The sequence below is a fragment of the Eulemur rufifrons genome, chromosome 1, assembly GCF_041146395.1.
Source record: "Eulemur rufifrons isolate Redbay chromosome 1, OSU_ERuf_1, whole genome shotgun sequence".
NCBI lineage: Eukaryota > Metazoa > Chordata > Mammalia > Primates > Lemuridae > Eulemur > Eulemur rufifrons.
In genome coordinates, this window is record NC_090983.1 from 100,966,469 (window position 1) to 100,983,064 (window position 16,596).

The 16,596-nt window shown below is 35.4% G+C and overlaps 1 protein-coding gene across 5 annotated transcripts in view; it reads right to left on the minus strand.

The window, feature by feature from the left end:
* The window catches only part of WDR33 (WD repeat domain 33), a 93,796-nt gene that overhangs the window by 48,350 nt on the left and 28,850 nt on the right, over positions 1 to 16,596 (minus strand). For all 5 annotated transcript variants that reach the window (XM_069464381.1, XM_069464467.1, XM_069464586.1 and 2 more), the window contains exons 2-7: positions 15,165 to 15,391; positions 13,116 to 13,184; positions 12,363 to 12,467; positions 9,427 to 9,522; positions 9,087 to 9,238; positions 7,298 to 7,395 (exon numbers count right to left, since the gene is read on the minus strand). In XM_069464381.1, coding sequence (XP_069320482.1) covers positions 7,298 to 7,395; positions 9,087 to 9,238; positions 9,427 to 9,522; positions 12,363 to 12,467; positions 13,116 to 13,184; positions 15,165 to 15,368 — 724 coding nt within the window. In that variant the 5' untranslated portion in view covers positions 15,369 to 15,391. The remainder of the gene's footprint in view (positions 1 to 7,297; positions 7,396 to 9,086; positions 9,239 to 9,426; positions 9,523 to 12,362; positions 12,468 to 13,115; positions 13,185 to 15,164; positions 15,392 to 16,596) is intronic.

Sequence of the window (16,596 nt, forward strand, 5' to 3'; positions counted from 1 at the left end):
ACCCACAGATTAGTTCAGAAGATTGCCTATGGTCTGGCTACTGTGTCCTTGACCCCTCCAGTAATCCCATAAAAATAGGGTTGTTTTAGCATGACTTAATTCCAAATCACTTATTCTCTGCAGAAGCTGTAATGTCCCTTAATGAGCATTCTGCAAAGAGGCTTCTTTTTTTGTGTGGTCAGAGCCTGTGCATGTATACATGTGTATGTATATGTGTTGGTGCCTTTTTTAAAAAGTTGTATGTGTGGCAGTCATCCAGCAAGTTCATTTCAGAAGAATATAGATCACAAATTATTTATTAGAAAAATCAGTCATTGAGTCTTAAAGGATTAAGAACTACTAATTTAACCTTTCATGACTGATAGCACCACAAATTACTTTTAATAATATACAAAAAATTTCTTTTGGGGATAAAAGATTGAGCTCCCTGATAAGGAGTTTCTAGGACCCACCTTTATACTCCTTGATTCTGTGCTCATGTCAACTTCTCTCAGTATTTTCTGATTGTTTCAATGTGGCAGAATACTTATAATTTCAATTTTTTTTTTTTTTTTTTTTTTTGAGACAGAGTCTCACTCTGTTGCCCAGGCTAGAGTGAGTGCCGTGGCGTCAGCCTAGCTCACAGCAACCTCAAACTCCTGAACTCAAGCGATCCTCCTGTCTCAGCCTCCCGAGTAGCTGGGACTACAGGCATGCGCCACTATGCCCGGCTAATTTTTTCTATATATATTTTTTAGCTGTCCATATAATTTCTTTCTATTTTTTAGTAGAGATGGGGTCTCGCTCTTGCTCAGGCTGGTCTCGAACTCCTGAGCTCAAACGATCCGCCCACCTCGGCCTCCCAGAGTGCTAGGATTACAGGCGTGAGCCACCGCGCCCGGCCTATAATTTCAATTTTTAATGAAACAAACCTGGAAACTGAGAGGACTCCACGGTCGTTAAGAGGCAAAGGGAGAAGGCCATGCTAAAGAGGTTATGTATACTCAACATTAACTCTGTCCTCTCAAAGCACTATAGTAAATACTAAAATATAAATTCAAGGGAAAAAAACAGAAAGAGGCATTGGCAGATTGGTTTTTAGAGATTTAATGTGCACTTGGAGAAATTAAGGCTATTTTCTGAAGCAATCTTTAAAAAATAATAAATGACCTAGAAACTACCATTTCTTCCCTTAAATAGAAATTCTTATTCTGGTCTCTTTGTAACTAAAGACATCACAGCACTGTAGGTGCTTCTTAGAAATTGCTGAGATATGGTTTTCTGGTATATCATAAAAATGAGTAAAGGAAAAAACTGACTATGGAAAAAAACCAATATTTGTTTTGGTACTTTAATTCCCTCATTGACAAAACATTATTATTTTATGATACCATACTTAAATCATACGCTTTATTAAAGGATCTACTATAAATGAAAAAGCCAAAGCATATTACATATTAATCTAATTTTATCAATCTTTCCAAAGCTCAGAATTTTAACTTTAAAAACTATCAAAGACTTGATTAGCTGGGAAGCTCTGTAATATAACAAGGTAGAGGTAACTAATTCACTAGCAAATAAAAATCTAAGTCTCACTCAAAATGAACTAAAGCAGACAACTATAGAATATTTAATAAACACAAAGATGTAAAGGCTCTTTCTGAAAATCGACTGCCTAAATTATTAGTCATACGGATTTATTGCTGTTAAAAAATTGGAATTTTTTTTTTTTTTTTTTTTAAAGAGACAAGGTTTCACCCTGCCACCCAGGCTGGATGGAGTACAGTGGTATGATGATAGCTCACTACAATCTAGAACTAAAAAGTTGGGATCTTCATATACAAGAGTGCCTGAAAATGGCTCCTGACTCTTAATTAAAACACTGAATACAACAGCAGCAGTGTGCAGCTCCACCAGCCCAAGAAAGCCACAGATTTATTTTCAATAAGTTTTTGCCATGTTATGTACAATATTTTAAATAAGTATAGAGATGAAAAGAACATAACCCACTACGAAAATTTAAAACAGTTCCTGTAAAAATAGGAACACACCATATAAAATGAATATTTTAGGACTCTACTAATTTCTTTAAATAATGTGCCTTAGAAGTTAAATAGTAAGTCTTTTTCCCAGATTATTATTTATGTAAGAGAACCTACCAAAAGTTTATATAATCCGGTCTTTTCAGGATAGCAGGGAAAAAAAAGCTGTAAATAAATTCCTCAAAATAAGAAACTACAGATAGAGCAAACAGGCAGCTATATGGGTCCACGTAGTTGTTTTGTTAAATGAGATGTGCTTGAAGTGCTTTTAATATTCAAACATGCTATGTCTGAAAGGAGTTATTCTGCTATGAGGCTATGTTAAAGGAATCTAGGTATTTTTGGTTTTTGTCTTAGACAAAATTTGGAGGAATATTTTGTTAAAACCTTGTAGAAATAAATTATGTTCATTATCATAAAACACATGGTTTACCAATGTTACTTTAATACATACAATTATTTCCAACAAAAAAGCATCAGTTTTTCTTGAACACTCAGACACTGTAAACACGTCTTCACACAGTTCAAAAACACACTGCTGAACCAAAAGATCTTTGTGGAGGAGAGGGGTTATCTTACCGAGTAAAAACCATAGTCAAATGTAATCAGGAAGAAGCATATAGAAACTGATCAAAAGTATTAATAATATTTTTCTTCTTAAGCTGTATGGTGAGTACGCACGGGTTCTACTTAATCTCCGTAAGTGCTATATTAGAAAACTAAAAACCAATCTTACTTCCTAAATTAAGTCTTAGTATAATTCCTTATGTCCATGTTATATTTTTATAACCTATTATATACCTTATACTACAATCTGAACCGTTCACTGTGGTTTAAAATTTTTGTTGTTAAATATATCATACATTCAAAACCTATAACCTACATGGAAAGTTTTAAAGAATGTTAAAATGAACTTCAGTACCTAAATTAGTTACCTCTACTCCCTTCTCCCTACCAAAATCTTTACTTCACAATTCTGTCATTACAGTTTAGGAAGATACTGTTAAATATGTGCCAACATTTTTCTTTAAAACAAAAAAAATGCAGTTTAATATAGCGTAAACTATGGAGCCAAACAACCTGGGTTCACATCCTAACCCAATCTCTTATAAGACATGAGATATATATGACCTTTGACAGGTTTATTTAACTTTGGGTGCCTTGGTTTACTCATTTGTAAAATAGGGAACAATCAGTACTTTTCTCACAGAGTTATTGGGAAGATTAAATAAAATACTTAGAATATGGTGATACATAGTAAGTATAATGTGTCAGCTACTATTATTATTATTAAAATCAAGAAGGTAAAACAAAATTAAGCATGCTGAAACCTGTAAACTGGATTCTTTTTAAGAGTATAATGGCTCTCACTAAAATGTATTTCACTATTCTTACTCATTCTGAATTTTCAACCTGACAGTAGTAAGTGATTTGTTTTCACCTCTATGCTATACTCCTAATATTCACCTGACTCTTCTCCAATATTATCAAAAGTCTTTAAAGTTCGTGAAAATATCTTGCATTCCCTACTTAAAGAAGCATGAAGATAGAGGTCATTCCTTTTTAAAAACTCTCTTAGGTAACTTGCATATGACATATGCTCATTATTTATTAAATAGATTTTAATGGCACTATTTTACTTGAAGTAAAATGCTAAGTAACCTATAGGCTCACTTAGTCTCAGGTACTTCTGGTGTTTAAAATGTTATTTTAGGTCAGGTGCAGTGGCTCATGCCTGAAATCCTAGTAATTTGGGAGGCTGGGGCAGGCGGATCACTTGAGGCCAGGAGGTCAAGATCAGCCTAAGCAAGACTCTATCTCTACAAAAAATAGAAAAATTAGCCAGGCACGGTAATGCACGCGCACCTATAGTCCCAGCCACTTGGGAGGCTTAGGCAGGAGGATCACTTGAGCCCAGGAGTTTGAGGTTGCTGTGAGCTATAATGATGCCAATGCACTCTAGCCTGGGAGACAGAGCAAGATCCTGTCTTAATCAATCCATCAGTCAGTCAATAATGGTCTTTTAATAACAGTAAATAAACGAGTGCCATAATTCATATTAGAAAAAATGAATAAATGCATACAAACTATGGCAACTTACACATGCTTCTGTAATGAGTGGACGTGTACATAGTGTTTCTCAATGCTGCAGTATAATCAATTTCACAAATGTCTGTTTTTGTAACCTATGAACCAACCAACAGCCTTTTGAGAAGCAAATCTCACAATAGAACTATGCTCACTAAAAACCTTAGAAAATACTGATTACTTTTCTCTTATGTAACTTTGTCCTTCTCCAAGAAGCATAAGAACAATCTCAAAAATGACACTAAAAACCAACTGTAAATTCTGCACTCAAAAGTACAGTATCATGGCTTCTGTTATACGCAGGGACCCTGAAGGCTTAAAACTGAAAGACTATATTGAGAAGACATGACTGTTGTCTTTGAATACTCAATGAGTTGCCATGTAGAAGACAGTACAGACTTAACTTTTGGTATTCCAGAAGGCAAGACAAGTTATAAGGCAGCAGATTCCTGATATAAGGGAAGAACTTTCTGAAAATCAGACTGTCTAAAATTGGAAAAGGGAATTATATGAAGTAATGAATACTGTAACACTGAAAATGCTCGTGAGTACAAGACTGTTTTTTAGCAATGTTGTAGAAAAGGTAAGTATTTAATAAAGAACTGGACTATAATCAAAAACTCCCCTTAATGAGAATATTCTTGAATCTTCTTAACTTAAAGTCCCCCCAAAGTGATGGCATGATGCACAACACTAACAACGCAAAGGAGTATGCTTACATGCCTGACAGTCACCGTCTATGTGAGCTATATAATACATCACCCTTAATATAGGGCAACTCACATTTGAGAGGTTGGAACATCCCATCCCTATTTGTTGACTTTGTGATCCAATTTTCTCTCCCCAAGTAGAGCTCAATTAAGTTCACTCCAAATTTCATTCAAAGAACTTCACATCATCTCCCTGACCCACCAAGTGGAGAATGGGAAATCTCCGAGATACATAAAATTTAGGAAAGTGAGGAATGACAGAAGGTGGATAACTGGAATCTAACACTTCTACTAGATCAGACTTGCTATCAGAACTACTGCGTGGGTGGAATAATTAACTGAGTTTAATATATTCATATTTGTCTCATACACTCATTGGGGTACTAAGAAAAAATATGACTGTAAAGAAAGAATTTTTTTTTAAAAGAATCAAAAGACATAAACTAGAACGTAAATCCTAAAAGTACACGGACGATCCTCGTGCTTTTGTGCATGTCTGAATGCAATTTCCATAAGACCTAAAATAGAGCCCTCGTATAAAAAAATGAAACTCAACTCTCATTTAATTTATATAGACATGATACCGGTGTATTTTTTTTAAGCTATGAGAAGAAAAGGTAATGATTCTACATCCATTTAACTTTATCTAAATTCACCTCGACTAAAATCTAAAAACATTTAACCGCTAGATAGTATCTCTCGTACTCTCTAAATTTCAGAGGAAAACTTCTTAAGCACTATTTAGCAACAGCTTCATTACCAAAACTAAATAATGCTTCACTGGAACATGAGATTGAAAAATGTTATCACATAGCAGATTTTGTTCTTTTTTTAATCCAAGCTGCAGAGTGGTTTTATATCAGACTTTAGGTAGTATATAGTCCACTGTAAAATTAATTTTGATATCTTAGAATTACTTTTACTAAATAAAAATTTTGTTTCCTCTATGTTTCTAAGGATTTTCAAAGCCTAGAAAATATTTTTCAACTTATTTCTGTTTAACAGCTAAGGCATCTACTAATAGTGAGGAAGGATACATTAGTGTGGCATTAGGCTGGCAGTCAAGTGATAAGATTCTTGTCCTGGCTCTGAACCTATTTTACCTTGAACATGTCACTTAAGCCTCTGGATCATGGTGCTTATCCATAAAATAACTCAGACTGGATGATTTTAAAGACTCCACTTCATTCTGAAGTTGTAAAATATGACTTTCATAGTGAGGACACTCCTTCAATATGACAGGAACCCTTATCCTTACGCTAGCTACAGTGATATCTTACGGATGAACCCAAACAAAATACAATGTCAGGAGTGTTTATGCAAATGTGATCAAATATACTGGCTTGAAATATGGGTTAAACTATCTCAAGAGTCTTTCTTGTCTAGCTAGCATCAACATTATATGCTGCAAATAAAGCTCTGAAAAGCTGTAAGAAACTTACAATTCAACCAAGACAACTAACTCTGCTGACTCTTGAACATAAGGAGAAATCTGTGAATAGTAATTTCCTTACATCCAGTATCTATGGCACCCATTTTTTCACCCTGCATTTCTGTGCCAGAGGAAGATGATGCTCGTGTGGCACACTGGAATCAAGGGTATGGGGTAGAATGTACTGACGGCTATAAACAGTATAGTCAACAGGTTCAAATGAAGCACTTGAGAATACTACCTTCCCAGTAAATAATAAACTAATGGGGTTTAGTTAGAAGTATAAATGTTTTTGTTGTGTTATCTGTATTGCATATATATACCACGTGGTTAATTCCTTAACTCTGATAGCACTGAATTCACATAAATGGCATTGATGTACCTGTTAATATTTTAATAGCCCCACTTTTATAAAGTCAAATAATCTGGTCCAATAAACTAAAATAATCCAAGTGGAAATATGGATTTATTTTATAGAATGAGGGCATTCATAGAGGTTTATTTATAATTATGAAATCAGTAAAAGTAAACAAGCAATCCCTCCCAAACTTAGTAGGCGAGGGGGCCCTGTAGTACCAATGTGGTATACTGATAAACTATTAATAGCTGCTTTCAGAAATAGCAATGCTGAGTAGTGTAGCTTTGAGACCTCTATGTTGTCAGTTAATTCATATTGTAAGGACTGCCAGGAGAACGTGAGCTATTTAAATAAAATTACAGTGTCAATATGTTGGGGAAAGGTATCCTGGATATAAGATAGGAAAAGGAACAGTCCTAAAAGATACACACAAATAAGCAAGTAATGGGGGAGGAAGAGCTCTTGTATTCAACTTATAGCTGAAAAAATTCAAAGATAATATTAGTCGTAAAAGTCTACAAAATGATTGTAAACTAGAGAGAGTCTGAGTTTCTTCGAAGAGCCTGAGATGGTGTGTATGTGTGAAAAAATTAATGGAGATGTAAGCCGGTATTGCAGTATTGTGATGATTTAACCACAAATGCCTTCCCTACTTAAATATTCCAATCAGTACTGTTAGTACACGTACCTCGGAGAATTCTTTCCTCATGGCAACGAAGAAAGTCCCAGATTCTAACAGTGCCGTCATCAGAGCATGTAGCAAATTTATTATCCGTGGGTGAGAAACTGTTACATGAAGACACACAGCAGGGGAAAGAAGTCAGCATTTAACAGATTATCTGTGCTTCTCAGACAGGGAAAAATAAAAATACTGTGCTGCATTATAAACAGGAGAGGGAAGAATCCAGTGAAGAAGCCCTTAAAGAGAATGTTGTCAGCTAACACACGCATCTCAAAAGAAGATTTCAACTGAGTAGTTGCTTCTTAGTTTTCAATCAATATTCAGAGACCTTTAGGAGTGTATTGTCAGTACTAATGTACCCATGCTCCTCCTCTCAGTAGTAGTTTCTATCATATCAGCAAATCACAAATAAGTTGATTTAAGTGTTGAAACTGAATGGATTCTATTTTTGCAATATTCCTGCCGTCTTTTAAATCACACAGAAATACTGCTCAAAAAATTTAGCATCAGCTTCTGCCTCAGACACTTCATGAAATGATAAGCTGAAAAACTGTGGGCAAGCTATTAAAAACCTGGTTGCTAAATAGCCCTACATACAATGCTTCTCATTTATGCAAAAGGTCTGTGGAAAACTTTCACATCTTCTTCTAGGGCAAGTTACTCCATGAATGTTGCACCTTTTGAAGAAAACTTTAAAACAGGGACATTCAGACTTATGTTTAAAGCCAAGGAATCTGCTGCAAAAGAGGGAGCCAGTTTATCTTCCCAGTACTGAAAGATCTTCAAGTTTCTCAACTAACTCTAAGAACTCCCTTGAACTTTTGAATCCTATGACTAAGAAAGGACCAACAGTGAAAACTCAATATATGGGTATGACACTAAGGCAAAGTCTATAAAGCAGAAGCATGTTTATCCAACAATTTCTGTTAAGATTTTGAAAGCAGAAACCAATGACTACAGTGGATGTTTCTGTAACAATGTCAACCTCCTCCCACACATGGGTGGTACAACCTTAAAGAATGCTGCTTAGCTTTATTCTGAGGCTGCAGCAATTCTTCAGGCTTCTGTTTGAAACTTTTTTTTTCCAGTTTACTATACATATCTGATTGATATGTAAAAATGTACAACTCACTGAAAATATTTTAAACTCCACTTATACATTTGCATAACTGATGTTATCAACAGTGAATCAGAAGAAAAGTCCTAGAGTCTTCTTGACAATGGTCTGCTTACAGCTGCAAAGCTTGAAGAACCCATTCATTAATCCGTAAGTGTTTGCCACATCCAGAGAGTTATCTGCGAGAGTTTTTAGTTCTATACTTTCCTTTTGAAGTCATGGCATAACCAAGCCAACCAGGTCTTCACTTAAGCCTTTTTTTTTCCTTGTATTTTGTGTGAATTCTGAAGATGTTTTCTGTAGGCTTTAGATTTTATTCAGTTATGTAATTAAAGACTGAATTCTTTATTTGGAATGAAATATTCTTATCTTACACAGTAGATAATAAAAAATAACGTATACACATTAGCCATAAATAAAAAGAGAAAACCAGTGCATAATGCGGCAGACAATACATCTCTAACATATTGCAAAGGCTGATACTGGGATAACACTACTTCAGAAAGGTGCCAGCAAAATGGTGAATGTGTGAAAACAAAGGAAAATATTGTGTTTATAGGGTGCAGAAAGTTTCCCAGAATCTGACAGAGCCCATGCATCTCTGCACCCAGAATACACTTAGAGAATAATTTAACCATGACAATAGGGACTACAGAAAATGGTATATTGTGTATAAACCTGGCCTCTCTAATCGCCTCCTTATGTGCCTGGAACATCTTGACGTTGTTCATGTTCGACTGCCAATATTTCACATATCCTCCGTGGTCTGCTGTCAACATCCACATGTCATTATGTGACCAAGTCATGGCCCTCACTGGGCTGTCGTGAGCCTGTGAAAACAGAAAACATCTGTAAGATACTGCTTCAAAGAATACAACATGGGAGGCTTACAGGCGCAATTATTAACTCACAGTAATGGTCTGTACAATTTTAAGTTTAACAATGCCAATGAAGTGACTACATATCAAGTTCTTTACACTATCACAGGATGACACTACCATCTGATGATTACTGTTACCTGTAATATTGTTTCAAAATTGAAAGTGAGTCCATTCCACAAGGTGAACTCTCCACTAGAAGCTCCAGTAACCAACCGTCTTCCTTCTGGAGTCCACTGGGAGAGGAACAAAGAGAGGTTATACAAGGGCACAAATATTTCCATTTCACTAATTTTGAAAACACTGAGAAAGTCTTTATTTATAAAAATAAACTGAAATCAATAGATAAGATTTAGTACTGACTTTCACTTAAGTGCAGCTTAGCTTTATAAGCAAGGATTTGTCAGAAAATAACTTATTAAATTCTTTTCCTGTGTGCAGAGAAAGCTCTATCATTTTGGCTTATTAGTTAAATTAAAAATAAGTACATTATAAGTACACACACCTATGCACTCTAGAAAGCATGTCAAAACAAAATATGCAAAAACCTCATTTTCCTAGGCTACATGGTAGACTAACATAAATAAGGTAGTCAGTAACCAGAATAACTCAAAGACTTAATAACAATAAAATACCAATTTAAGGACATTGAGGCTATCAAACTTTTCCTGCAACTAAATGTACTTTAAAAATCATTGTAAGCTCTCCTCCATTCAAAGTACCAAGGAGTGACAAGTTTTATATTGATTTACTTTCAAAAAAACATAATACAACACAGCCATGATTAATTAACATTATACCAATTTTTAAAATTTTAATTTTATTAATACACAATAGATATAGTATTTTTGGGGAATCACTACAGTGATAATTTTATTTTGCACTTAAAACTCTTTTTTTCATTTAAAATAATTTTTACATCAATATTTTAATGTCACAATTTGCATATTGAAGAAATCTGTGACATTATGTGCTGGTCAATACAAAACACAACATATTTTTTCTTATTTTTTATTTTCAAGTTTCTATGATAGAACACACAACTCATTTTCCTTAGAAGATGTAAATACACAAAATGCCAATACAACAATCCTACTTTCCAAAATAAAAACTCTCACAAAGTTGAAAAATACCAGTGTGCTTACAGGAACAGCAAGGTGAGGTATATAACATGAAGACTATTGGTAAATTACATATATATATGTGACAATTTGGCTTTTCATTGCTTACCCATAGGTCATGATTTTCACTGCTACAAATAAAAGCCTCCTACTTTCCTAGTTTCTGTTATTTACTAGCGATCCCAACCCAGTTAACAATGAAAGCTACCAAACTATCAACAAAGAACCCACAGTTTATTCAATACCCTTACATTTGGACTATGTCTCTACTATGTGCAAATTTTTCCTAAGACCTTACAGCTTGATCCCCAAATGAGAAAATTTACCCACCTAATAAAATACCAGATGTTTGGATTTTATTCATTTCAAAAAGGTTTTCTGTGTTATGCTAAGAGGATATTAAATTAGCTGTGCATTACATCCTTTTCCAAATTCCCTGATTAGAAAAATTATACTACACACTGGTTGGCTCTACTCAACACGACAGTGTTTCTTTACTGATGTTTCTACTGTTTAAAGCCTCTGGGGCAAATAGGAGGCCTAAGACTAACTACAAAGACTTCTAAGGACCTCAGGCTGGCATCTCTTTCTCCCAGCCCTCCTCAGTTCTCCCTGTTGTCTATCACAACCTTCTAGCATCAGAAGACCTGTTTATTTTGCTAATGTGCCACTAATGTTTACCATGATTGCCTTTACTCTGTCTCCATTTTTTTTTCCTTTTCTTTTTTTTTTTTTTTGTTGAGACAGAGTCTCACTTTGTTGCCCAGGCTAGAGTGAGTGCTGTGGCGTCAGCTTAGCTCACAGCAACCTCAAACTCCTCGGCTTAAGCGATCCTACTGCCTCAGCCTCCCGAGTAGCTGGGACTACAGGCATGCGCCACTATGCCCGGCTAATTTTTTCTATATAGATTTTTAGTTGTCCATATAATGTCTTTCTATTTTTTAGTAGAGACGGGGTCTCGCTCAGGCTGGTCTCGAACTCCTGACCTTGAGCGATCCACCCGCCTCGGCCTCCCAGAGTGCTAGGATTACAGGCGTGAGCCACCGCGCCCGGCCTCCATTTTTTTTTTTCAATTGTTATTTGCTCCACTTTTGACTATTAAACCATCCTACACCTCTGGATGCTATTAACCAACAACTGCATCCTTAGGAACTGGAATAATAAAAACACAAAGAAAATGATTACACTAGCATCTATGGGAATATTAACTGGATATCTAGGAAATAGAGATGGGAAGATTTTTTTTTTATCATAAATCCCTTCAAATTTTAAATTTTTAAAACATGTGAATGTTCTATTTATTAAAAATTTTTATTTTTAAAATCTCAGTGAAAATGTATGAAATGCCTACTATGTGCCTTCATGGAGCTGACAATTATGGTACAACATAGTTCTTCAGCTTTCCTCAGGTATTTTCCTTCCTAGTAACACACCTAAGAACTTTTCATTCATTTTGGGATGCTGCCTTTTTTTTTTTTTTTTTTTTGAGAAGGGTCTTGCTCTGTTGTCCAGGCTAGAGTGCATTGGCGTCATCCCACTCCTGCAACCTCAAACTCCTGGGCTCAAGCGATCCTCCCATGCTGGCCTCCCAAAGTGCTAGGATTACAGGTGTGAGCCACCACATGTGGCCAGTGCTACTTTCTAAACAGTAACAAAAGTGTTCCCATTCAAGGGCAAGTCCAAGACCTGCACTAATGTGTATCTATGATTCAGAAAGAATTCTATTCTATGGAGGCAAAATTAACAAAAACCACCCAAAAGTAGTATCTTACTAAATGTATTAAATAAGATATTTAGTAGATAAATGAGTATACCAAAATAAAATTATTAGTAATAAACTAATTATTACTGCAGATATACATTTAAAATAATGTTTAATTTTTCTTTATTCTATCAAATATATTTGCAGACTAACTAGCTCAGGACTAATTTTCTCACAACAACAGAATACTTACCCTAACAACAAATACGGGACACTTTACTTTATTTGTTGATGTCCGAACAAATTTTGTTGTTACCGCATTCATAGGATTATTCAACATTCCGATGGGTGGGACCAGCTATAAAAAACCAAAATTGGGTTCTTACAGCATCTGATTACACACAGAGCAGAAACCTGGGACATGGCAAGGTAATATCACTTCAACATTTAAAGGTAAATTTGGGACTACACAAGACTTTCAAAAAGAACTATTATAATGGATTATAATTAGTCTATATTCATTAAATGAAGAAGAAGAAGTGAAATACAGATAAGTTAAATATCCATTATTACTAAACAAAGAATAAAATCAAGTATCAGATTAAGTACCAGATTTCCCTAACTACTTCTCAAAGTCAACACAATTAAACATGTTCACATTACACCAACTTTAAAATTAACTTTCCTATTACAAGACTTTAGGGAGTCCAACCATTTGTTGGACATTGCTTTAAGCACCAAAAGTTCGTCCATGATTAGATGAAAAGGAAAATTTAAATTCAAAGAAAATATAATCCATAGTTTATATAAGAATATAAGAAGGATCATTTTTATTGAAAGTTATTCTAACAACTAAATCAAGTAAAATAAAAAGAAAGAAAAAAGATTAAAATGAGAAGAAATTTAATGTTTTTTAAAAACTTTTTAACTTGAGGTCACATATATTGAGGCATACATGTACAAACAAAGGTTTTTATTAAACTAGTATAACAATTCTTATACTTACATCATTATAATAACCTGCATCAGGCTGAATTGCCCGCATGTCTCTCTGATCTCTTTGCCATATTCTGTTCTGTTAAAAAATAAATAGATCAATTAATAAATTGGTCTAATTATACTCAATTTGAAATTAATTATTAACAAAATATAAACTATATTAAATGGGGAGAAAACAGGATAAAAAAATGTTATTCCCCTCTCTTCCCAGTTCTTCCCAGAGTCAGGAAAAGCTGGGTTGAGAGGGCAAAAAATTAAAAAAAAAAAAAAAAAAAAAAGTTATGCCCTAAAATATAGATATTAGTGCGCATCTTAAAGAGATTTCCCCTTTTACCTTACTGACGTTGCTTAGAACTTCCCTCTTCATTTTACTCACATTAGCCTCCACCCACTCAATCAAGATGCTGTGCACCCTAACACATGCTGACTGATGTTAACTTAAAACAGGCTAGGAAGTAGACCGACATCCTCTATTCAGCCAAAGCCCTCAGCACAAAACAATTCTTCCTATCTTGCTTGTGGTTTTTCTTTCTTTTTTTTTTTTTTAATTTAGAGAGAGGGTCTCACTCTGTTGCCCAAGCTGGAGTGCAATGGCATAATCATAGCTCAATGTAACATCAAATTCCTAGGCTTAAGTGATCTTCCCACCTCAGCCTCCTGAGTAGCTGGGACTAAAGCTGTGCACCACCATGCCCAGCTAATTTTTTACTTTTTTTTTTTGTAAAGACGGGATCTCAGTATGTTGCTCACTATGGATTTATAAGTGTGACCCACCATACCCAGCCTTAAATTCTTTACTTGTTTTAACCTAAGAATTAGCCTCTGTGATTGGGTAATTTCCTAGGTTATCCTAGCACTTTGGGAGGCTAAGAAGGGGGATCATTTGAGCTCAGGAGTTCCAGACCAGTCTAGGCAACATAGGAGACCCCATCTCTACAATAAATAAGAAAAATTAGTTGGGCGTGGTATCCCACACCTGTAATCTCAGCTACTTAAGAGGCTGAGGCGGAAGGATCACCGGAGCCTAGAAGTTCAAAAATACAGTGAACTGGAATCGTGCCACTGAACTTCAACCTGGGGGACAGAGCAAGATCCCATCAAGAAAGACAGAGGCTGGATGCCCTGGCTCACACCTGTAATCCTAGCACTCTGGGAGGCTGAGGAGGAAGAAATGCTTGAGGTCAGGAGTTTGAGACCAGCCTGAGCAAGAGCAAGACCCCATCTCTAGTAAAAATAGAAAAAATTAGCCAGGCATCATGGCACATGCCTGTAGTCCCAGCAACCCTGGAGGCTCAGGCATGAGGATCACTTGAGCCCAGGAGTTGGAAGCTGCAGTTAGCTATGATGATGCCATGGCACTCTAGCCCAGGTGACAGAGGTAGACTCTATCTAAAAAATAAATAAATAAATAAATAAATAAGAAAAGAAAGGAAAGAAAGAGGGGAAGGGGAGAAGGAAGGGAAGGAAAGAAAGAACGAGCTCAAAGGGGGGAAGACTTGCAACAGACCTCTTCCCTGCCTTTACTTAGTATCTCAGCATTGCTTTCACCCTGTGGGACTGTAGTAGGTGCTCAACCCTCAAGTAGAGCCCTCTTCCTGATCATAAGCGCTATCTATCACCAGGGCTTGGAAGTGGGAGAATCCATATTCCCCATGCCAGTGTCTCTGACACCCAAAGTTTTGGTTCTAAATGTATGTTTCTCACAGAAATATTCCTAGGTTGGTAGTCTCTTGTTATTTCATATACACTGTGGGTTTAGTGTTTTAAGGTTGGCCTAGCCATTAAAGTTCTCTCTTCTAATTTGCTGTGAACCTTTAGAACAAATCGTATTTCTAAAATGGAGCCTTATGTTAATAACTTTTTAGAAGATGGTTCATGCACAGAGTAAAGAAAAGTACTGGTGGTTTAAGGTCTTCCTTAAATGCCCTCATTTGAAATTCCACTTCATCCCACTAGTTCAAGAAACACAGGTATACTTATTACCCTACATTTAGAAACCTTTCTTCTTTTTAAATAACGGAAGTTTGATCATCTGAAGAACATTAATTGGACTTACCTCCAAATACTTAATTACAGATGGATTGTAGTCTATGGTTTTTCGGTTTACAGCTTTTCTCATTCGTTTTCCATCAAAGGTAAGCTGTTGCATTGCTTGCTGCTGTGCAAAATCAGGTCGCTTATAAAACAGCTGTCGAGGTGCCTGGTGTTGAAACCTTGGCATGTGGAAAAAACGAGGAGGAGAACCAATTTCTGTAGCCATGGTGATGTTTTCCTTCTAGGACACTACAATAAATAAAAAATACTTTCATTACAAATATCAGCACTGCAGTATTGCCTGAAAACATTTTTAAATGAACACTTTTTACACTTTTCTTCCCTTTTCCAACATTTTGTAAGTAGACAGATTGAAAGCTAGAAATGATACATCTACTTACAAAATGAATTACCAGCCATGACTTGCTTAGTGACAGGGATACATTCTGAGAAATGCATTGTTAGGCAATTTCATTGTATAAACATCACAGAATGTACTTACAGAAACCTAGATTGTATAGCCTACTACACACCTATGCTGTATGGTATAGCTTATCGCTCCTACACTACAAACTTGTACAGCATGTTACTATACTGAATACTGAAGGCAACTGTAACACAATGGTTAAGTATTTCTCTATGTAAACATAGAAAAGGTACGGTAAAAATATGATATGATAATCTTATAGGACCACCATCATATATATGGTCTGACATTAACAGAAATGTCTGGCATATGACTGTATGTATACAGATTAATGGCAGAAACCAATTATATACTTAAAAAAGACTACTTTGCAGAATGAGTGCCAATAGGCATTTGTTGTAAGATTCAGCCTGAAGGAAGAAAAAAAGACCAATTTATAATAGCTTGGAGGTGGGGGGCGTGAGTGGGTGGGTATCTATGTATGTTTGGGAAGAAAAGGTAGAATCATTGGAAACTGTTCACATGTTTTAAATTAAAATTTCATTTAGAGGCTCGATAAGTAAAACAAGCTTTTAAGTTTATCTTACCCTATTTTATACAAGATTCACTGAAAGTTTTAAAACCTGACTTTTGTCCTTTTGAACTTCCTAGGAATAGTGCAGAAAGTGAAATAAACTACCCTATTTCATATTTATAATGAACGCAAGAAGTACATATATCTAAGTTTGGCAATAAAGTAACCAACACATAAACTTATTGTATGTGTATTTATATATGTATAAAAGCAACATTAAACTATTATCTGAACACAAAAATGTTAAGACCCTAGAGTTTTTCAACTTCAATGTTCTACACTTAAACTTATGTGCCAATAATACAAATATGAATGATTTTAAAATAAATTTTAAGCATATGTTAAAAATCAGGCCAGGCGCAGAAGCCTGTAATCCTAGCACTCTTGGAGGCCAAGGCAGGCGGATTGCTTGAGCTGAGCAGTTTGAGACTAGCCTGAGCAAGAGTGAGACCC